At 37.4% G+C, this 24708-nt stretch overlaps 1 protein-coding gene across 2 annotated transcripts in view; it reads right to left on the bottom strand.

Annotated features, from left to right (window-relative positions):
• The window catches only part of FHOD3 (formin homology 2 domain containing 3), a 370562-nt gene that overhangs the window by 52767 nt on the left and 293087 nt on the right, over window positions 1-24708 (bottom strand). For both annotated transcript variants that reach the window (XM_081344817.1, XM_081344818.1), the window contains exons 21-23: window positions 21494-21655; window positions 14671-14861; window positions 11160-11352 (exon numbers count right to left, since the gene is read on the bottom strand). In XM_081344817.1, coding sequence (XP_081200943.1) covers window positions 11160-11352; window positions 14671-14861; window positions 21494-21655 — 546 coding nt within the window. The remainder of the gene's footprint in view (window positions 1-11159; window positions 11353-14670; window positions 14862-21493; window positions 21656-24708) is intronic.

The raw sequence follows: 24708 nt of genomic DNA, 5'->3' as shown, positions 1-24708 counted from the left end.
GAATTTGAAAATAGAAGATGAACAAGTGAAAGAAACAATGATAATATGGGCAAATTTTTTTGGATACAACATAGAATTAGAGAAATGGCAAAATCTTTGGGAAAGAAACTATAAATTGACGATGGGAATTTTGTATAAAGAAAACTTACATAAAATGTTTTATAGATGGCATCTACCACCTGTCAAGATTAATAAAAATGTTTAAAAATACATCTAGTAAATGTTGGAAATGTAATCAAAATCCTGGTACATATTATCACCTGTGGTGGACGTGTTAAAGCAAAAAATATTTGGGAAAAAATACATACTTGGTTAGAAAAGATATTAGGGAAACACGTAGACTTTAAACCTGAACTTTTTAAATTAGGTGTAATTCCAGAAAAATTTGATAAACAAAGTGTATATTTAAAATTACATGTATTAACAGCAGTGAGGATTGTATTTGGACAGCACTGGAAAAATGGAAAAATACCATTGGATGAAGAGATAATTAAGAAAATACTGAACTGTGCTGAAATGGATAGACTCAGATTGAGAATCAGAGAAAAAGAAGATACAGAATATTTTCAAACATGGAGCTTATTTTATCAATGGCTGGAAAAATGGGATAGAGAGTAAGAACTTAACTTGTATTACTAAGCAAAACAAATCAACCCAGACAACACGTTCATTAAGCACTAATGAATTGTAATAATAGAAAATTAATAAAATACTATAAAAAAAGATTGGATATTTTTGAAAAACTCAAGATTGCTACAGCTTCAAGATTCTAATCTGAGATTTGAGTGGTATGCCTATTTGTGGTATGATAAGTCAAGCCTGGTTTCAAGAAATATGTCATTAGGCAATTGATTGGGTGTGCATGGTGGAAGTGTAAAAGAAGATTTGACTGATAAGATGCCTTTATGGTTATCACACATGAAGCAATACACAGAAAAGAGATGCTACTGGAATCTAAATAGATGACATATCAGGATTTATTCATATTTGAAGAAGGGGGACTTACGATAAAAACAGGAGAACATTTAGTAAATAAAAAAATTGATTGATTTTAAAAAGATTTCTTTATGCAGGAGGCAAATCTGAACTGGATACGAATTTATGCTCTGGATATGACTATCTGATTGCTAAAGTTTATAAAATGTTACTTAAGATTAATCTGAAAGATGAATAGATAGTAAAATGAGAAAAAACTTTTGACTATAGTATAATGTTAGACCATTGGAAGAATATATGGATGAATGGTTTAAAATTTACTCTGAATTACAGTTTGAAAGAATTTTTTATAAAATGATATAACATTGGTATTTGACTCCAGATAGACTGGTGAAAATTATAGAGGGACTTCCAATAAGTGCTGGAAATGCAGTCAAACTCCAGGTACATTTCACCATATGTGGTGGTCTTGTACATATGCTAAATCATATTGGATAAATGTAATAATGACAATTATAAATTATTTTAAATACAAATGCTAATGAAGCCTGAAATGTTTTTTTCTAGATATTGTGGACAAATCGATAGATTTGTTTGGGATGTTATTAATTTACCTGGTGACTGCTGTGAGGATTGTTTATGCTAAGCATTGGAAGGAAAAGAGGACACCAACTGTTGAAGAATGGATTTTAAAATTGACTGAACTGGCAGAAATTAAATGCATTGATTAGAGACAATGGATTAGATAATACATTAGATAATGGATTAGAGACTGGAAGCTGTTTGTGGACTTTCTGTGTTTAAACACAATAACTGATGGTTAACAGAGAGCTTTGAAGATTGGTATTATCGGCTGACTGATATATATATATATATACATACATACATACATACATACATACATATATATATATATATACAGTATATATATATACAGTATATATATATATATACAGTATATATATTTACAGTGTATATATATATATATATATACAAACATACATATGTGTGTGTGTGTGTGTGTATGTAATTTTTTTTGGGGGGTTGGGGCCTAGCAAGGTAATCTAAATACTTAACAAACATTTCACACACATATATATATTCGTAGATTTTCACGGGTATAGGTATGTAGGTCTTGGCGTATTCAGGTCTTTTCCCGTGTAGGATTGAGGGTGTCTCGGCGACGTTTCAACAAGGTCCCATTTGTCATCTTCAGGCTGGTGTCTTCGCTCGCACAAGCACAAGTGGGACCTCGTCGAAATGTCGCCAAGACACCCTCAATCCTACACGGGAAAAGACCCGAATATGCCAAGACCTACATATATATATATATATATATATGTATGTATGTATGTATGTATGTATGCACACACATACACACATTTCCCAGAAAATACCGTAAGACCAGATCTTTTTTTTTTTTGCCTCCAAAAGAGGCACAAGGTCTTATTTTCAGGGGTTGTGTTCAGGGATGGCATCGACAGTGCCATCCAACTGATCCACTTCTTCAGGGGCCAAAGAAGCAGCTTCTTGGCTGCACAGGCCTTCCTGAGAAATGCAGGCCTGGCTGCAGAAGATGTGGGCAGGCAAGGAGAGGCCTGGCTGCAAGCGTGAGGCAGCTCCACACCCGCACTCTAGCTTGATTTTTAGGTGTGTGCCTCGCCCCAAAACTTGGATTTATTTTTGGGGTAGAGGTTATATTACGCCCACCCCAAAAAAGTAAGATAGGATTTATTGTTGGATTAGGCCTTTTGGGAAAACACAGTATATGTAGCAGATGTTGGTTTGATTGAATTGATAAATAGATTTCCACATCAAGGTTATCTTTTTATGTAACATGGAATTTTTATTAAATATAGATGGGAAAGTTTATAATTAATGATAGTCCTGTTATATAAGGGGAGGAGAACACATCAGATATTTTTGATATATTTTTCAGCAGTGTTAATGATAGATATGTATGTTATTTGCTTTTTCCCCCTTTTTAGTACTTTTTTTTTTTAATTGACTGGTCGTTGTTAGTTTCTTCTTCTTCTTTCCTTTATTTTGTATTTTAATTTTGGAAATAAAATAACAAGTTATAAAAAAAGAAGCTCAAGCAAGTCAATTTTTGTCCCCCAATCCCCATGTTTTGTACTGGATATGCAACATCTCATTGCTCCTAGAGACAACACTATTCAGTTTATATTTGCTGTCTCTTGCTTTTAGATGCCTGTATTTCTCATCTTCCTATCTTTCTCTACATGGAAAATATAATATGTCTGGTCCTTTTTTCTAGAACAGAAAGTAGATGGAAGATGTTTGATCATAAAGTTAGCCAAAACAAAATATTGAGACATTGTGGTAATAAGAAAAAAAGAAGAAAAATATTTAGTTTTTATTATCACTCTACTTTTGTTACCTCGAGTCTAAGATTTAATAAACATTTATTTATTTAAATAATATTTCTTGACATTTCTCCAAATTTATTCTAGAAACATTTGCCATGACAAATAAAAGTTAATATGATTTGTCTTCCAGGTCTTTCTTCAGACTAATAAAATTTTAGGTCTACAATGGCACTGATTGCATGGATACATATTTTATCCATGGGAATATGATAATGAAGATGATACTGAGCCATCAACTCATTGTCAATTTGTAACAACCATATAGACAGATTTTCTTCATGATCATCTATCCATAATTTGCTCGGTCAAGTCTTCCAAAGTTGCATTCATCATCATTGTAACTGAGTGCATCCACTTTGCTCTTGGTTATCCTTTCCTTTCCCTTTTCTAACATTAGGGATTTCCCTAGAAAGTTAGGTTTTTGCACAGTGTGTCCAAAAGAGGATAATTTGAGCCTCATATCTGTGCCTCAAGTCAGAACCCTATCTTGATGTTTGATGATCTAATTTATATTCTTGGCTGTCTGTGGTATTCTCAGACGTAATTTCCAACACAAAAATACTCTTCTGATCCTGCTTCTTCAAAGTCAAACTTTTGCTTGCATACAGTGTCACACAGAATATCATAGCTAGCATGATTCTCATTTTTGTAGAAGTATAAGCACATTACAGCATTTGAAGGCCTTTTGCAAGGCCCTCATAGCTGTCTTACAAAGTGATAGTTTGTGACGTATTATTAAACTGCTTATTAATTTACTCTTGATGGTTGATCGTAAAAGACAGAAGCTGTCTGCCACTTTGATATCTTCACCAGAAATTCTAAGGCTGATTATGCAGCTTTTGACATTAGTTTGATTTTCTTTATATTTAATTTAACCTCATTTTTCAATGTACACCTTGACTTTTATTACTAGTGATTGTGGATTCTTTGTACTTTCAGCTATTAGAGTTGGGTCAAGACACAGAACACAGAATAACAGGGTTAGAAGAGTCTTCTAGTGTTCTAGCTTAAGCACTGAACAGGAGACCCTATACTATTTTAGAGAAATGGATGTCCAACTGTCTCCAAGTTGATGGCAGGGTAGTGTGCTTCCTGCACACCTTAAATAACTGATTAGCAAAAAGTTGATCTATTTCCTCTGCTTGGCTGGTTGGTCTGCGGTATATACCTATGGCAATGTCATTTCTTTTCTTTTATATTAATTCAAATGGTTTCAAGGAAGTTTTCATGGGTTTTTTTTGTATTTCTGTAGAGGTATATTTGTTTCTTACATATAATGCAACTCCACTTCTTTTTTAATATTTACCCAAATGTTTTCAAGAAGGCTTTCCTCCCTAGTATTGCACATTTCTGTGTAGTAATTCCTTACATACACAGACAGACATACAGACAGACAGACACACACACACATTTTGTTGGGTCTGTATCTTTGAACAATTTAAATCCTTCTAGCAGTATGTTCTGATAATGGGTTTCATCCCACCAAGTTTCAGCAATGATAATAAAGTCAACTTGCCCTCATGTATTAGGGCTTCAACTTTGCCCTGTTTGTTTCTCATACTTTGAGCATTAGAGTATGGACATCTAAGTCCTTTTTGACTGATCCTACTGATCTTATTGTCCTGTTTTATATCTGAGTTCCCTTTCCTTCTCACCACTTGCTTTGTTGTCTTGAGGTTTCTTCGTGGGATTGGTCCTGAGGACTGGTTTCTGTCCCTTTCAGTTTTAGTTTAAAGCCCTTGAGATATGCCGATCCACTTGTTTTCGACACATTCTTTCTGGTTTTTGTGAGATGTAGTCTGTCCCTGTGGTTTAGGAATCCAAAGTTCTCTTGAAAGCATGATTTACTTCTAAAATCCACCAGTCCTTCATTGGATGTTGACCTTCTGTTGGCAGTACAGGAGAAAACACCACCTGTGGTTCCAACTTTCAGGCCTAGCTGCTCATTCTTTTGATATTGGTTTCAGGCTGTTGCATCATTTATCCTCAGATGAAAGAGGAGATAGGGATAATAATCTATGGGCTTGATTATTTTAGTAAGCTTTGATCTTTGATCTTACTTTGTGTCATCAGCAAGGTACACATTATTACTGTTTCTTTCTGTAATTTTAAAACCATGTTCATCTTCTTCAATAAAGTTTCCAATAATATATATTATACATGCTGAGTCAATAAATAAAAAGAGCAGCCTTGTCTGACTCCTTTGCTAAACTGGAACTGTTTTGACATGTTCTGTCCATACTGTGATTTCTTCATGTGGAGAGGGAGATGTTCTGAGAATCCCATTTTTCTAAGCACATTCTACAGTGTGACAAGACTGATACAATCAAAGACCTGTAATCACTGAAATACTGTGATTTCCCTTTGGCTTTGTCAATTATCCAGCCAATAATGCCTCATGTTCCCTGAGTTTGACTTTTCCCTTTTCTAAAGCTAGCTTTACTGTCTGGCATCTCTTTTTCAATATAGGGCTCTAAATGGATAATCCCAAGCATGGGTCTAGTAAGACTCAAAGTCAGTTAAAATGCCATGGAACCTAGCAGATATATTTACAGAATACAGAATAACAGAGTTGGAATGTATCTTGGAGGTTTTCTAATCCAACCCTTTGCTTGAGTAGGAGACCCTGCCCATACCATTCTGGATAAATGGCTGTCCAATCTCTTCTTAAAACATCCAGTGAAGGAACACTCACAACTTCTGGAGGCAAGTCATTCTGTTGATTAATTGATCTCACTGTCAGGAAATTTCTCCTTAATTTTAGGTTGGTTGTCTCTTTGGTAAGCTTCCATCAATTGTCCACCTTTCACATGCTTTGGAAAACAGTTCCATCCCCTCTTTTCTCAAAAATTGGAAGACTGCTATCATATCACACCTAATTCTCCTTTTTGTTGGACTAGATATATTTTGTTCCCTCAACCATTCGTCATATGCTTTAGCCTCCAATCTCCTAATCATTTCTGTTGCTCTTCTCTATACTCTTTCTACAAACACAACAGCTTTTTTTTGTATCATGATGATAAGAACTGGATGTACAGTGTATTCAGAAAGTATTCAGGCCCTCTTCACTTCTGTCGATTTTGTTATGCTGCAGCCTGATTCTGCTGTTGTTGAAATTCAATGGACTAATGGTCCATCCTGAATCTTTTATTCTATTATCTTATGAATAATTATTTAATTGAGGGGATATGCATAATAAGGGGTAACAATTCAAACATAACCGTATTCATTTAAAAATCTCAATAACAGGGTAATAAAATGAGGAGTTTCTTGTTTATATCACCTACTCCAAAATAACCTCAAGAGTCATGTACTGTGATGGAATGTGCATCTGCAGCAGCAGAGGGGACATACTTGGCCAATCAGAGCCTTCCCAGAAAGAGACCTGATTAAGAGACTGCTGTCCTGAATGGGAGGGGGGAGGGTAGCCATATGATAGACTCTCCCAAGATATATTTAGTAGATTAGAAAGTTATTGCTTTACTTTGGCAAGCTTCTGTCCATTAGGCGCAAACAAATAAAAGATTGAACTCAATTGGATATCACAATCTTAATCTGGGTTTGGGCCTGACATTTAAATAATGTTAAAATATGTACTGCTTTTATAACCAGTTATATAGCTGTGGGCTATATAAGTGTTTTAAATAAATAAATATTCAATATTGTACAGTAAAGAAAAAGACACCTTGCTCAGAAGTTTAAAAGCTACAAATGAATATATATTCATGTTATCCTGTTACTACAGCCTAAAAAATAACACACATTTCACTAATGTTAATCTGGAAAAGGAAAATCAGAAAGATGTGACAATAAATAGCAACAAATATTTTTTTTTCTTCAGAACAAGTTTTGAACAACCAAAGTCTAAACATTTGAGCAGACATGGCACTGCTGCACCACAATTCCTTTTTACAAGGGAATTAAAATTGACATTAAAATATCAATTTTAATTATGCACTATTTCAAATGTGGTCTTACCAGTGCTTTATAAAGGGGTACTATCATTTCCTGTGATTTTGATACTATCACTGAGTTGATGCAGTCTAGAACTGCATTGGCTTTTTAAAATTTCTTGCTAGAGAAAATATCCATCTGAAAATTGTGCTAAATAATTTATCTCCTATTGTTATTAACAGCTTGAAAATTAAAATTAGAAACTGATACAGTATTTTTATCTTTAGTAAAAAAAATTGAAGACTTTGGATGCTGCCGTCTTTTACTTTAGAAACCATTGCTACGAATGCAATCCCTTAAGTCCTTATAGAGGAAGTATTGAGCTAGGCTTCACTGATTTTGTTATTAAATGAAAAAAGGTTATTAGTTAGTATGGGGTCAAAATTAGATGACATCTTGTTAAATAGTTGATATTTTTATGTATATCAACAACAACATATGAATTAATTTCAACTGATAACATCAATATTATAATAGTCTAGGCTAGCAGCTCCCAACCTTTTCTATACCCCACACCCTAGAAAACTTCTGATATATTCTCACACCCCTTACAAAAGTTCAAAAATAACAAATTATGCATATATACTATAATTTTGAAACTTCTAAGCCCAGGTTTTTGCATCCCCTGGAATATCGTCTTGCACCCCCAGGAGGTGCAAGCACCCATGGTTGGGAACCCCTGGTGTAGGAGCTTTAATGAGTGCGAACCTAGCTTCGAAACTAGTATTTGTTCACTTATACTTTGTCATATTTCTTAACAATTAGAATTCAAGAATATTTACTAATTTTATACATGCTATTTGTTAAACATTTTAGAAAACAGAACTGTTTTTTTTGTTTTTACCACCATATATTACCGTGATTCCGCGAGTGTAAGGCCTGCCCTGAAAATAAGCCCTAGCTTGATTTTGGGGAGTGGGCCTAATATAATCCCTACCCTCAAAATAAACCCTAGTTTGGGGGCAAGACACATATCTAAAAATCAAGCTAGGGTGGGGAAGTGGAGCTGCCCCACGCACCCCATGCTCGCTTACCTTGCAGCCAGGCCTCTCCTCACATGCCCACATCTTCTGTGGCATCTTCTGCAACCAGGCCTGAATTTCTCAGGAAGGTCTCTGCAGCCAAGAACTGAGCTATGGATTCAATCCATAGCTTGGTTCTGCAAGATCTCTGCAGCCGAGGACTGAGCCATAGATTGAATCCATAGCTTGGTACTCAGCTGCATAGGCCTTCTGGAAAGGCCTGACTGCAAAATGCAGGCCAGAATGCAGCTGCAGAATGGCCCCATGAGAAATGGACCTACCATTCAATGTTTAAACTGTCATTTGTTTTAAGCTGTGTGCACACACATCTATTTGGTGAACATTTATGCACACACAGCATATGAGTGAGAATACAGAAAGTGCAGTTTCTTTATGAGAAGCTAAATTTAAAGAAATATAAACATAGTCTGAAAGTTCTTCAATATTAATCAAATTTCAGGTATCATTTTTGTGCCAATGCTGGAAACTTTTGTTATGGCAGTCCTTTTAGTTGTTTGGACTAAATAAGATCATCTTAACTAAAGATTTACACATTTAAGAGTTTACTCTCAAACTTCAGCTGAAAAGCCCAACTAAGCAAAACATCAAAGCCATTGTAAACTTCTAATGTAACTTTTATTGAGCAGAATCAAACCAGTAGGGTCAAAGGAAAGCTAGCTCTAAGGAAATGGTGGAAAACAGTTAATTAAAAGAACAAAACTTCTTTCACCCCTCTCTGACAGTACAGGTCACATTGTCCAATACATCTTCTAGTAGTTATTATGAGAACAAACTCTAGTTTGCCAAAACAATTCTTTGGCAGCTTTGGGTTTCATGTTGCTAAGGTCACCTGTAGGTTCAAAGCTCTTTCCCTTCCTCCCCCCTCTGTTGGCATGTTAGAAGCACGCTATGATCCTAAAGGTAACATGAACTATACCTTAGTTCTGAAGAAACTAATTGACGGTATGATAAAACTCTATTTACCGTTATTACTTTTCAGAAATCTTGTTGAACAGGTAAAATGCCTGTTCATGTTGAGAGGAAAGCAAATATATTATCTAGCTTCAAAAAAGAAAGACTGATTTAGGAATTACAGATTATCTTAGGGAATATATACTTGGATATTGATACTTTGAAAGATTTTACAGCATATCAAAGAAACTGATCTATAAGTATGTTGAAAACAATGCACTGATTACTCAAAAGTTAGGATACGTTTTTAATGAACAGGACTTTTATCTCAACTTTTGAGAATAAATTGTGGATAAGCAATAAATGTAAAAAAATTTGGTTTCAGCAACATCATCAACATATCTTATCAGAAGTCGATGCCAGAGGAGATAAAGAAGAAATTAGAAAAGCAACGCTATGTTGCCATGATACAAATTTGGGCCCTTTTGTATAAGCAGTGTGATATTCACACATATATAAAATTGTTCAAAAGCAGAAATTTGAAGTATAATGCTCCACAGATGGACTTTGAATTTAGTGTTTTTCTATAGGTTTGGTGTTTTTAAATGTTAAATTTAAGTGTTAATTTAAACATTTAACCCTGGTTTACAAATTCTGATCTTGACAGTTCTAATAGTTTGGCCCATGTAAATTTTAGGGCAGGATGGCTTATAAAATGGCTTTTCGTAAATGATTTGTTACCTGAATATAACTTGAAGCTATTTTAGACTTTTACTGAACTATTTTGAATACACACAATGAAAATTGGCCATGTTTAGAAGTATTATTATATTTTATTTGCAAGTCATTCTTATGTCCTTTTTGTATTATGTGTTGTTAAAAGGAAAAAAAAAACCTGAAATGCAGTGGGCCTGAATAAAAACTTCTTTATTATTATGTGGAAATAGCTCCTTTCTCTGTCTCTTTTGTGTCAGCAGTTTCTGCTTTCTTCTGTTATAGTGCTTTAATACCACCCTGGTTGCTCTGGATTGGGTAGCTCATGCTGTGAATGTGCTTTGAGAGCCAAGACCTTGAAAAAAAAAGGATAACTGCAGCTCTGAGAAGGTAGAGAATCCTGATTAGATGGCTAAAAAGATGTCTGAACATGATTTACTTAACAACTGACTTACTTAGCAACACAAATTCTGGTCCCAATTATAGTCATAAGGACTACCTGTATAATGCTAACAAGTACTTAGTCTGAAGTACATTTACCAGTGTCTGTGAAATGTAATTTTAATTTCTGCCATTTTCTGTGCCACAATATATTCACAATCAAGTTGTTGTTCTTTAACATACTGTAATAAGTGAATGTAGATTAATAATCTGTCTTTCATGCAGGCAGAATATGTAAGCAATGATAATTTGTGAACAATAACTTGTTTATGCAAGCAGAGCAACCTGGTAATTATGCTTTCCTGTACAAGAGACAAAGATAAAGTTGTATATGAGTACAGATAGTCCTCAACTTACAATTGTAATGATGCCTGCCCATCACAGTTGGAAATCATAACTACCATAAAAATGTAACATGAAAAAATGAAGAGAAATTCAGTCAGTAGAGAAAAAAGAGAATGCACTTGTCAAGTCTAATGGCTATTCTATTTGAAAGAAATGTGCAAAGAACTACATATTATATTCTAACATCTCTTTGATTTTCTGATCCTAAAATTCTCCTTACTACTGCTGTTTTTTTCAGGGGTTAGTTTAGCATCAACAACTCTTCAGCAGTAAAATGATTTATGTTAAATCAGAATTTTAAATCTAATTTCAGTTTGGTTGACAAAACACTACTTATAATAACTACAGCTAATTTTGATAATATCAGAATAACAATGGATGTTTGTCAGTTGCTAACCCCCAGATTTATATATATTTTACTGCATGTGATTTATTTTCAACTTACATCTGTGATCATTTTTCCTCTGGTTTTGTTCCTTTCTCTGTGGTTGGCTCGCTTCTGTTTCTGTTGCAAAACCCGTTCCCTGGTGGTACGATACTCCAGTGCAAATTCACTAATAATCTTGCAGAATTTATTGATGTTGACTTCACGGATTGCATAAAGAGGATAACCCATAAATAACAAGAAGGAGTGGAACCTAGACAACCATAACAAGTTACCTTTTAGAATTTTTCTATAGTTAGTAACAGAATGCCCCCAACCATTGGCATTTTGAGGATAGAAGACCTCCAAAATCCCTACCAAGTCTGTTACTCTATTAAAAAAATAGAGGTTTTTGAATTAGAAACTTATATTCTATGTTTTCCAGATGTTTCTTTTTCTCATGCCTTTGAATCCCCTTGGCTTCAGTCCAAGGATTTATAAATATAAAGAGAGTGACAAGAAAGATATAGTTTGTGATACTTTCTTCCTTAACTTTCATGTGATGATACATAAAATAAATTTTGGGGGAATGGAGGAATTGAATAACATATTGATTTTATTTGATTTTTACTTAATCAATATTAATCCAATATCAGCAAGGTAAGGATATTTGGAAATACTCTAATAAAGAAAAAGATACGTATACCATCCATATTTGTCATTTTGATAAATTTCAGATTTATATCTAATAACAGCAATCTATTGTGAAAGATGGCTTACTTTTTTGTTCCCTAATAGTATTTATTCATTATGAGTTGCACTGTATTCCATTATTTTTTTAAAAAGTAATTAAAATATATTTTAAAATTATGAGCAATATATACACAAAATTATTATTTTTAAGTCTTTTTAACAATAAATTGTTCATAACTATGCAGCTAAAAATATTCAGCTGATGTGAATGAGAAAAGCAGATAAAAGTTCTGCATAGAACTCAACTTCAAGAATTTAGTTATTTTAAGAATTAGTGACTAATTGGTTTCTCTCTTACATAATATTCTGCAGAATATCATGTATCTCTTTGTAATGCTCCCACTTGCTGGTTCAGAGACCTGTTCCTAGCTCTATGGAAAAGAAATCCATGCCTTCTGCCACATGATGCTTCTTCAAGCATTGGAAGACAGTTATCATGACCCTCCTTAGCCTTCTCTTCTTTAGGCTAAACATACTTGGTTCATAAGATTTAGAATCCAAGTCCCTCATTGTCTTTATTGTTCTTCTTTGCATTCTTTCTAATTTCTTTGCATTCTTACATTGTGGTGACCAAAACTGGACACAGTATTTCAGATGTGGTCTGACAAGGTAGCATATCTCAACATTGTGTCTCTTATTGCAACATTTGTTCTTTCGGCAGGTGCAGCATACTACTAGTTCATGCTTATACTATTGCTAAGTCAGGAATCATCTATCCTGTCACTGTTCTCCTACTTTTTCTTAAATATAGAACTCTAAACTTGTCACCACTGAATTACATTTTAATGGAAAAAGCCCAATGTTTTAAATCTTTCAAGTTCCTTTTGACCTTCAAGCCTGCTTTCTGAGCTGCTAGCATTTCCTCCCCTCCAACTTTGTATAACTGCAAATTTGCTGAACATTTTATCTTAACATTCATAAAATATTGAAGTGCATCTGGTCTAGGACAAAAATCTGAGTACTTACTGTCTGTCTGTCTCTTTCTCTCTCACACACACCTTAGCATCAGTGCTGAGGCCAATTTGTCTGGCATTTTGTCCCTGCCCATTAGTTGGTGGGGATAAAAAGGCAGCTGCATTTGGATCACTGCTGCATGTCCCAAAGACAAACTGTTTTTCTTTTGCTGACTTCTACAGCACAGTGCTATAGAAACTCTCTAAGGTAGCAAAATGAAGTATCCCTGCTCATGGCTAGGGATAAAATGGCTGCCACTTTTGGATCGCCGCAACTCAGCCCAGGAGCACATGGCCTGCCCTCCTTCCATAACATGAAGTGTGGATAGCTTCAGAAGGTAAGTGTGGGGTATGATGGGCATGTGGGGAGGAGGCCTAAATGCTGCATGCTTCCAGAGGGGTAAAATGGGGGCTACTGCAGCAACCCTGTTACAGGTTGTAAGGCTGAATGACCTCAAGCCTGCTGCAGCTGTCATAATTTTGAAATGGGGGCAGAATCAGTTGTAATTTTGAAACTTTGTTAAATAGCCTATTGCACCTAAAGGATTCACTGTAGCATACTGTAGATTTTGTCATAAAGATAGCTTAATAAAAAAAATAAAATGAATCTAAAGTATTTGTTGCTGGAATTAAAAAAAAGAATTTAAAATATTGGTGCTGGAATAAATCAGCAATGGTTTTATGGAAAAGTTTTTACCTTCTTGATCAAACATTCTCAATGTACGGTTATAGCCCCCTGGGAGATCCATAGCAAATTTAAGGAGAAGGGAGTCATCACACTATTTATTATAATTTAAACATATTATCCAGACAGAGGAGAAATGTGGTTAAAATGGCTCCACTTACATTTGATTGCTCTGACTAATCACACCAATCTCAACCTCCATGTAAATGTAGAGTATTTTTGTGGGAGGGGGTACTCAGCTTGTCACAAATGTCATGGCAGTAGGAGTTCCCCTCTTCTCAATCAGGCTAGAAGTCCCTGGGTCAGGGTAGGCATGAGAGGAACTAAGAGTTAGCCCCTGGGATTCTGGATTGAAAGAGGTGTGACCAGGGCCGGGAGGAGAAAGAAAAAAATGATGGCTGCCACTGCGTTCTACTCCTTCTGCTTGTGAGAGCTGTGGTGGTGCCAGCAGCTTGAGTGCGAAAGGCAGAAGCTATGTCACCAACTTTCCTGCCCATCATAAGGATATGAGTGATGTGATGCCACAATGAGGCAGGAATAGCACTCCAGACTTATCTGGAGCAGCACATTCCCATGGATTGCAAACATGAGTCTCTTCCATTGTGTACCTTTCTTTGAGCTTTCTACCACCTCTTGTAAAAAAAAGTAAATAAGAAAGGAGGAAGAATAAAGAGTGTTGCACTTTGGTTTTCCTTCCTTCACATGTTTTACATTTGGGCTTCATGGAAACAAAAACCACATCTCCCTAAGTGTGTCATAATGATTAAACTGTTGGAATGGCATCTAGTAGTCCCAGGTTCAAATCCATCATTAGCTGTGGAAAATCAAAAAGTAATTTTGGAACAGTCACTCTTTCTGAGTCCACACTAGCTCTCACAGCTGTTGTAGGAAGATGTACTATGTATGCTAAATGTGGTTCCTAAATGAAAGGTGATAAAAATCTAATAAATGATTCATTGGTACATATATAAACAGGAATTGTGGGGTGGGGTCTGGTTTAATGAATACTATCCTGATGAACTTTGGAGATTTTCTGCAGGAGGGTCAATAAGATAGGCTTCATGGCACCATCTTAAAGAAATTAGTTTAAAACCATCTTAAGTAATTAGTTTAAATCAATTATATCTTGACAATAACCTCCAGGTACATACTTCTATCACATAATTTCATATATTAATCACACTGTGCCTTAATGGTATACCTGTTGATTATTCTTCTGTGGACAATCTTTAAAATTATTATTCTTTCTGCACAGTCTTTAAGGAACTCTGACATTTTTTGCTTTAATGTTGATTTCATTTCATGCTTTGCAATAGCCTTCAAATGATCCCATGATGCTTTGCATCTTTTTTCCATTTGACATAAGTTATCCTGAAGCTGTTCAAAGTCAACCTGAAAGGAAGAAAAAGAATACAAAACTGTAATATAGACCAGTACTTCATCTTTGCAGCATACATAAATGCCTTATCGTTCATCATGATTTCCAAACTTTATGATACAAAAATCATTATTTCTCTCTGGTTGTGGAAGGTAGTTCACAAAAAATAAGGTATTTCAACATTTGGGAAGAGAAAGTTAAAAAAAGAATGCTTAGTTTAAATGAAGATGGTTATTCTGCCAGGATCATAATCCTGAGCAAGGTTTTTCTGGCAGTTTGTTCAGATAAAGAAGACACAGGTGTCCAGGTTATAATTTGAGATTTTTTAAAAAGTGCTTGCTTTTGACTAACATTATATATTGGAGGTAGCTTTGTACTTTACTCAAACTAACAGAGAAGTTAGGCAACATCACTAACTAAAATAACACACAGGTAATCCTCAACTTACAACCATTTACTTAGTGACCATTTGAGGTTACAATGGCACTGAAAAAAGTGATTTATGATATTTATAATTTTTAATGTTTGTGGCAATACATTTTATTGCTATAAAGTTTAACATGGAAGAGCCAAAAAATTCTCAATAAAATAAATAAGACAAGAACTATTAAGATCATTAACCATAAAAAGTGTTTAGATGGTGGTGCTCCAGAATTTGGCTTATAATGCTAAAATGGAAATCCCAGTGAAAGTTCACTACATAAAGATACATACTAAAATAAGATACATTGTGTAATTGCTAAACACAGATGCGGTGACAATTGTGGATGTACATAAATTGCAATATGTTTTTGTTATTATACTACTGTAGCTCATGGAATAAATGTTCAAAATGAATTAGGACTATCTTCTTACAAATATATACCTTATAAATAGGAAAATTTCATTTATTATCTTTTATAGAAGAAATAAACAAGAGTGTTAAAAAAATTCTAAATCCACTAAACTTTGATATTTGACATATGACCTAGAATTAAGGGATGGGAGATTAGATTTTGATTAGATTGGTTGAGATTTAGGGATTGTTGAGTAAGACTACTAATTCCAGTAATTCCTTCTACTCTGGTGGAAGACTATAAAAATGGTATTCAATTAGTGATCTACCTCCTATTTTTTTCTTGTTTTTTTATGATTTTCTAAAATAAAATGATCATATGAGAAATCATTTTTCCTGTTGCATTTAATCAATGAAATGATAATATTATGACACAATAGATCAGATATGTTAAACTTGCGACATCATGTGATGTCTTGTGATGTATCAGAGCTTATCCCCCATTGCCAGCAATGAGGTGGACGTGGTTTCCTGAAGTGTCCGGCCCACGGGCCGGCAGTTTAATACCCCTGCAATAGATGAACTTCCATGGGGAAGAGGGAGAAACTAGCTTGTGCCCAGGAACTATGAATCAGGGTGAAACAAGTTTTTGCAAATGGGAAAATAGTCAATTCACATGGTCTGCAGAAAATAGAGCCTCATGTCAGATTCTAGACAAATCCAAATGAATCAAAAATACAATCTAATTGCTAAACACAGATGGTGACATGAATTTACATAAGCATTGTGTCTGTTTGGTATACTGGTTAAGGTTGTTGCTGTTAGCTGTGAAGTTGTGTCCGACCCATTGCGACCCTATGGACAACGTTCCTCCAAGCCTTCCTGTCCTCTACCATCTTCTGGAATCCATTTAAGCCAGACATGTCAAACACAAAGCCTGGGGGCTGGATCCGGCCCGTGAAGTGGTTTCATGCGGCCTGCGAAGCCATCCTGGAAACAGTGAAGGAACGGCCCCCACTGCCTTGGCCCTGGCCCAGAGACCCTCCTTCTGCCAGAGACCCTCAGATCTGTCCCACTCCTGCCCAGGCCCCCAAAGGCACCCTTGATGTGAACGATGTAGAGCTGGCCACGCCCACCCAGTAGGCCACACACACACTAGCCACGCCCACCCAGGCCACACCCACCCGGCCCCTTGAGGGCAACCGCAATGCTGATGCGGCCCTCAATGAAATTGAGTTTGACACCCCTGATTTAAGCTCACGCCTACTGCTTCAGTGACTCCATCCAGCCACCTCATTCTCTGTCGTTCCCTTCTTCTATTGCCCTCAATCTTTCCCAGCATTAGGCTCTTCTCCAGTGACTCCTTCCTTCTCATTAGGTGGCCAAAGTATTTGAGTTTTAGCTTCAGGATCTGTCCTTCTGAAGAGCAGTCAGGGTTGATCTCCTCTAGGACTGACCGGTTTGATTGCCTTCAAGTCCAAGGGACTCGGAGGAGTCTTCTCCAGCACCACAGTTCAAAGGCCTCAATTCTTTGGCACTTAGCCTTTTTTATGGTCCATCTTTCACTGCCATACATTGCAACTGGGAAGACCATAGCCTTCACTACACGCACTTTTGTTAACAGGGTGATATCTCTGCTTTTTAGTGTCCTGTCTAGAATTGCCATGGCCTTCCTCCCAAGGAGCAAGCGTCTTTTAATTTCTTGGCTACAGTCCCCATCTGCAGTGATCTTGGAGCCCAGGAAAATAAAATCTGTCACTACCTCCATTTCTTCCCCATCTATTTGCCAGGAATTGAGAGGGCCGGATGCCATGATCTTGGTTTTTTTAATGTTAAGTTTCAACCCAACTTTTGCAATCTCCTTCTTCACCCGCAACAAGAGGCTCTTTAGTTCTTCTTCACTTTCTGCCATTAGAGTGGTATCATCTGCATATCTTAGGTTGTTGATATTTCTTCTGGCAATCTTAATTCTAACTTTTCATTCATCAACCCCTGCCTTTCTCATGATGTGCTCTGCATATAAGTTAAATAGGCAGGGCGACAGTATACAGCCTTGCCGGGCTCCTTTCCCAATTTTGAACCAATCAGTGGATCCGTGTCCAGTTCTCACTGTTGCTTCTTGGCCCACATATAGGTTTCTCAAGAGACAAATAAGATGGTCTGGTACTCTCATCTCTTTAAGAACTTGCCAGAGTTTGTTATGATCCACACAATCAAAGGCTTTAGCATAGTCAATGAAGCAGAAGTAGATGTTTTTCTGGAACTCTAGCTTTCTCCATGATCCAGCGTATGTTGGCAATTTGATCTCTAGTTCCTCTGCCTCTTCGAAATCCTGCCTGTACTTCTGGTAGTTCTCGATCCACATACTGCTGGAGTCTAGCTTGTAGGATTTTAAGCATAACTTTGCTAGCATGTGATTAAAGAAATTTTTGATAAAAACTTCTTAGATTCTTAACAAGGAGATGATTTAAGAAAATTTGAAAAGGACAAGGAGATAGTTATTTTAAAAGATTATTGTAATTAAGTGAATTGGACCTCTATGGTCCAATTTTTTATTTTGTTTTTTCTAAAGACTTTAGGTCAGAGGTCCCCAACCTTTTGGGCACCAGGGACCAGTGCCATGGAAAAAGGTTTTTCTGCGGATCAGAGGGGGTGTGGTTTTGAATACTGCTGTTGTGATTCAGTGTCAGCCTGTGCTCACAGCAGCTGAGTCTGATGAATCTGAGGAGGAGGAGGGGTTTGGAGAGCCTTTGGTGTCGGAGGGAGGTTCTGATGCACTGCAGAACTCTCAGCCTGGCCCCTCCAGTCATGTTCCTCATGAGGCCCAGCTGTGTGAGCACGAGGTGTCAGACTTAGGCAAGTCACAGCTGAATCTGTTCAGAGACGCTAGAAGCAGAAGGCAATCCAGCAGAGCAGAGCAGAGAAAATCAATGAGGCAACTCAGTGAGAGGAGGAGAAGGCAGTGAGAAGCCACGCCTTGGGACTGATAATAAAAGAGGAAGGTGTGGGCAGGGCTGGTTGCTGAAGGCAACTGTTTGAATACATTCTGAGAGAGTGCTGGTCTGTTCCTGTTACTTCTGTTTAACTCTTGTTTGATATTTTGATTCATTTATTCTATTGCTTTTTGGTTTGAACTGTAAATAAATTTAGGTTGAGTTTTTCCAGCCTATTGACTGTAAAAAGGAAAAAGGGGTTGTCCCTGATATACAAACAGGGCCGGTCATAGGCTGGAACAGAACAACTGCCTGCATCCTGAGGATAGAGCTTTGCTTGTTTGTGCGGCCCACTTGCTGACATTATGCGGACCAGTACTGGTCCATGAAGTGAGGGTTGGGGACCCCTGCTTTAGGTAAATGGTGAACTTTCAAAACAAATGATATTAGATTGGAGAAGGATACAGAGGCAGAAATAGATGTTTATGTAATAAATTCAAGATTTGCAAGAACAAGACATGTTGCAAAGGATATTTTGGTGTATTTTGTGAAGAAGACAAGAAATTACATTTTACCACAGCATTTTAGCAACTAAAACCATCCCAAAGAAAAAGAAATGCAAGAAAGCAAAATGGCTGTCTGAGGAAGCTTTGCAAATAGCTGAGGTAAGAAGGGAAGCAAAAGGCAAAGGAGAAAAAGAAACTGAATGCAGAATTCCAGAGAATAGCTAGAAGAGATAAGAATGCCTTCTTAAATGAACAGTGCAAAGAAATAGAAGAAAACAATAGAATAGGGAGGACTAGAGATCTCTTCAAGAAAATTGGAGAAATGAAGGGAACCTTTCATGCAAAAATGGGCATGATGAAGGACCAAAATGGCAGGGACCTAACAGAGGCAGAAGAGATTAAGAAGAGGTGGCAAAATTACACAGAAGAACTATACAGGAATGAGCTTAACATCCCTGATAATCACACTGAGGTGGTCACTGACCTCGAGCCAGACATCCTAGAACAGTGGTGGCGAACCTATGGCACGGTTGCTAGAGGTGGCACTCAGAGCTCTCTCTGTGGGCACCTGCACCATGCCCCGGAGGCAGCTTCAACCAGCTGCCTGCTAATTTGCCAAAGTCCTACGTGGCTGAATGCATCCTGGCATGGCTGGTTTCCCTCCCCCGCACCCCATCAATCCTGGCCTTGCATGCTCTCCTTTTCCCAGGCAAACCCCACTGCATCACCTCCTCAGCTGTTCTCCGACCATCCATCTCGGAGGCGGCTTCTTTGAACTGCCGGCGACGGGCTGCGGAGCCTCAGAGTGTGCCTGTCAAGGGGCCAGCAGGCTGTGGCTACTGATGGACACCACTGGCCCCCATGCGCTCGCTGGCCTCTGTGTGCGGGGGCCGATGATGTCAGGCAGCAGCTGCCCTAGCCCATGCCTTGCCCCATGACAATGGCACCCCCACCCTGCCTCGCCTCATCCCACAGGATGAGTCTCCTGCCTACCGCCCCACCTGCCAGAGACCTCCTGGAGCTCCTCAAACCCTGCCCACTGCCACAGGTGTCCCTCCCCACGAGCAACATTGAGGTGACCACACCCACCCAATCTTCCATGACCACCACAGCCACACCCACCCAGTGGGCCACGCCCACCTGGCACCGAGCGATAAATAAGTGGGTATTGGGTTGCAGTTTGGGCATTCGGTCTCTAAAAGGTTCGCCTCTGGCATCCATGCCATAGGTTCACCACCACTGTTCTAGGATGTCTGGCTCAAGGTCAGACTGTCCTAGAATGTGAAGTGAAATGGGCCTTAGGAAAGCTGAGCAACAACAAAGCTAGTGGAGGTGACAGTATTCCAGCTGAGCTATTTAAAATCTTAAAAGACGATGCAGTAAAAGTGCTACACTCAATTTGCCAGCAAATTTGGAAAACTCAACAGTGGCCACAGTATTGGAAAAGATCAGTTTACATTCCAATTCCAAAGAAAGGCAGAGCCAAAGAATGTTCAAACTATCGCACCATTGCACTCATTTCACATGCTAGCAAAGTTATGCTTAAAATCCTACAAGCTAGACTCCAGCAGTATGTGGATCGAGAACTACCAGAAGTACAGGCAGGATTTCGAAGAGTTAGAGGAACTAGAGATCAAATTGCTAACATACGCTGGATCATGGAGAAAGCTAGGGAGTTCCAGAAAAACATCTACTTCTGCTTCATTGACTATGCTAAAGCCTTTGATTGTGTGGATCACAACAAACTGTGGCAAGTTCTTAAAGAGATGGGAGTACCAGACCATCTTATTTGCCTCTTGAGAAACCTATATGTGGGTCATGAAGCAACAGTGAGAACTGGACACGGAACCACTGATTGGTTCAAAATTGGGAAAGGAGTCCGGCAAGGCTGTATACTGTCGCCCTGCCAATTTAACTTATATGCAGAGCACATCATGAGAAAAGCAGGGCTAGATGAATGAAAAGTTGGAATTAAAAGCGGATGACAGAGAATGAGGTGGCTGGATGGAGTCACTGAAGCAGTAGGTGTGAGCCTAAATGGACTCCAGGAGATGGTAGAGGACAGGAAGGCCTGGAGAAACGTTGTCCATGGGGTCGTGATGAGTCGGACACGACCGCAACTAACAGCAACAACAATATATTATTGATTCAGTTTAGAATTGACAACTTATTAACATTTCAAAACAGTTTGAGATTAAAAGAACAGACTATCTATTTAAAAACCATGAGAAACCTATTAAAGAGAAAAAGGAAAACTGCTATAATCTAAAAATTACAGAGGAATGATGTAAATCAACCCTATTTCTAAGTTTGTAAGGACTATTTGAGAAATGGATAAAACAACAAAATGTAAATGTTGCATGTAAAGTATTATTTGTTCCTTATGACAATGTACCCTGCTATTAGAGATTTCTTTGCATTAACTGACATACCTTGGCTGATCTAGTGACGGCTCCAATCTCAGAATAAAGATCTGTGCTATCTGGAAATGTTTCCACCACTATTGTGCATACATGATGAAGAAGAGACTGTTTATGGACTGTGTCTTTGACTTCAGGCACTTTCTCAAGGTAGTTTAGTTCAAAGGCTTTAGTCTGTGTGGAGAAATAAAAAAAAAGAATAAATTATTTGACATCATAGAGTCATAGACAGGAAGGGATATTGGAGATCTTTTAGTCCACTCTCCTGCTCAAAGTAAGAGCCATATACCATCCTGGACAAATGGATGTCCAGTCTTTTTTTGTTTTTGAAAACCTCTATTGATGGAGCACCCACAACTCCAAAAAGCAAGCTGTTCCATTGGTTAATTTTTCCCTAGTTCCAGGATGTGTCTTTAACAAGCTTCCATCCATTGCTTCTTGTCCTACACTCAGGTGTTTTACAGAAGAGGACCTGCTCTTCTCTGTGACAGCCCCTCAAGTACAGGAAGACAGCTATCATATCATCCCTAATCTGTTCCTTTGCTAGGTCGCTAGATATACCCAGTTCCATTAACTGGTCACTGAATTTTGGACTTCTTACTATCTTTGATGCTCTTCTCTGCACTTTTTTTAGGGTATTAGCATCTTTTTTGTCTCATGCAAAGAGAACTGAACACAATATTCTAAATGTTGCCTCACTACTGCAATTTAAAACAGTACTATAATCTCTTGTGATCTTGATGCTATCCCTTTGTTGATGCAGCCTAAGACTATACTGGCTTTTTTGGTAGCTGCAGCATACTACTGGCTCATACGTAAGTGGTTCTGCACTAGGAAACCTAGATCCCTCTCACCGTTAATAATGTTGAACCAGACACCACCCATTCTATATCCATGCATTTGGTTTTTCCTGCCTAAAAGCAAAACCTTACTTTTCTTTCTGCTGAACCTCATCTTACTGGATAGGGCTCACTGTGTTAGTCTGTCAAAATCCATCTGAATCTTGAGTTATCTTCCAAAGTGTTAGCAATTCCCCCTAGCTTGGTGTCATCTGCAAATCTGATGAACTCCCCTTCTACTCCCTCATCTAGATGCTGAAGAGCACTGGGCTTAAGACAAAACCTTGAGGTACCCACTGCTTGCTTCTCTCCTGGTAGATGTGATTCCATTGAGTATTACATGTTGAATGGAGTTGGTCAGCCAGTTGCAAATCCATCAGATGATGGTATTGTCTATCCCAAAATATTCCTTCTTACCAAGTAGTAGGCTGTGGTCTACTTTGTCAAATACCTTAATGAAGTCCGAATAAACTATATCCATAGCAATTCCTTGATCCAGTTAATTTAGTTACTTTAACAGAGAAGGCAATAAAGTTTGGAATCAGTTGTTTTTTAACAAAGCATGAGACTTCTAATGCCTGTCCTGTTCATGTCTAGATACTCACAAATCCATTGCTTGATCTTCTTTTTCAGGATTTTCCCAGGTATTGATGTCAACCTAATTGGTCTGTAATTTTCTGGATCCATTTTTTTGCCTTCTTGAAGACTGGATTGCTTCTGCTTTTTTCCAGTCCTCTGGCACTTCCCCATGCTTCAGAAGCTGTGAAAAAATTTGTTCAGTGGTTCTGAGATCGCATCTGCCAACTCCTTCAGAACCCTGGAATGTAAACCATCTGGTCCTGGGAATTTGAACTCATCTAAAATGAATAGGTTGTCTTTTACCAATTTCTTGCCTATTTTGACTTGCTTTCTTTTTCTGTCTCCCATAGTACTGCTTTTGATAGTTGGATTATCTTTTCCCTTTGCATGAAAACAGAGGCAAGGAAGGAATTCAGAAGTTGTGCTTGCTATCTACTCCCATTAGTGGATTGATCGTTTTCTTGACATTCATCTTATTCATTACATATCAAAACTTTTTTTGTTACTTTTTGGCATTTTTTTGCAAGTTTTAGTTCATTCTGAACCTTAACGTTCCTTACCCTATCCTTGCAGATTCGGGCAATTGGTTGATGTTCTGTTCTAGTTATGAGTCCCTCTTTCCAGTTTTAAACTTGTCCTTTTCTCCCCCTCAATTTTTCAGAGAGATCTTTATGCTGGTGTCATCTGGGTCGATTTTTTCTTTCTTTCTCCATGTTAGATTAGGCTTTAATAATCTATTTTTTTAGAGTTTCCCAAGCATCTTGAGTTGTTTTTCCATTTTGGATTTCCACAGAATCCTTCTTAATTTCTCTCTTAGTTTGTTGAAATCAGCTCTCTTGAAGTCTAGAACACTGGTTTAACTTTGTTCAACTGCCTGTTCCTACATTGAATCCTAGTATGACATAGTAACTCTCCCACAAAGTTCCCACAATTTTGATCCCTTCTATCATTTCATCCCCATTAGTAAGAATTAAGTCCTGTATAGCTGACTCTCTACCTCCTTTCTCTACCTTTTGAGGTACAATGTTGTTAGCTAGGCATATCATGAACCTGTTTGATCTCTCACTTGTTATAGAGTTTATTTCCCGGTTTATGTCAGGGAAGTTAAAATCTCCCATTACTACACGACACAGATGTGTTTCCTGCACTTCTTATTTAACTGACCAGCAAAATGTTCATCTATTTCCCCTGGCTAGTTGGGTGGCTCGCTATAGATACCTACAGCAGTGTCATTTCTTTTTCCTCTAATCTTCACCCAAATGCATTCAGGAAAGCTTTCATCCTTGTTACTGTGTATTTTTCTAGAGGTGTAGTGATTCCTTACATATAATGCAACTGCACTTCCTCTTTTGTTAGTCTGTTTCTTTTGAACAATTTATATGTTTCTAGCAATATGTTCTAATCACAAGTTTTGTCCCACCAAGTTTTGGTACTGCACATTATCACACCTACTTTTATGTACTAGGATTTCAAATCCTCCCTGTTTGTTCCCTAAACTCTGAGCATTACGTTCTTTATGCCCTGTTTCATAGCTGAGCAGTCCTTTTTTTACCATTACCTTCCTCATTGTCTAATTTGTTGTCATGGGTTTATGTCTGAAGTTTGAAAATATTAGCAAATAAACATATTTAGTATATTTAAATAGTGTTGGTCCTTTCCAATCATCATCTTTCCATCCCCAATTAAGACCAAAGTAAATGTTATAACACTGAATGCAGTATTTATATTTTTTAGAAAATGGGATAGATAGGATAAAAGATATTATCAAAAGTTTAATAAATTTTGGGGATCAATTATAATTTATTTTTC

This window comes from Vipera berus (assembly GCF_964194415.1).
Source record: "Vipera berus genome assembly, chromosome: Z".
Classification (NCBI taxonomy): Eukaryota; Metazoa; Chordata; class Lepidosauria; order Squamata; family Viperidae; genus Vipera; species Vipera berus.
Note: the sequence above shows the minus strand (reverse complement) of the source record. Positions and strands in the feature narration are given on the sequence as shown.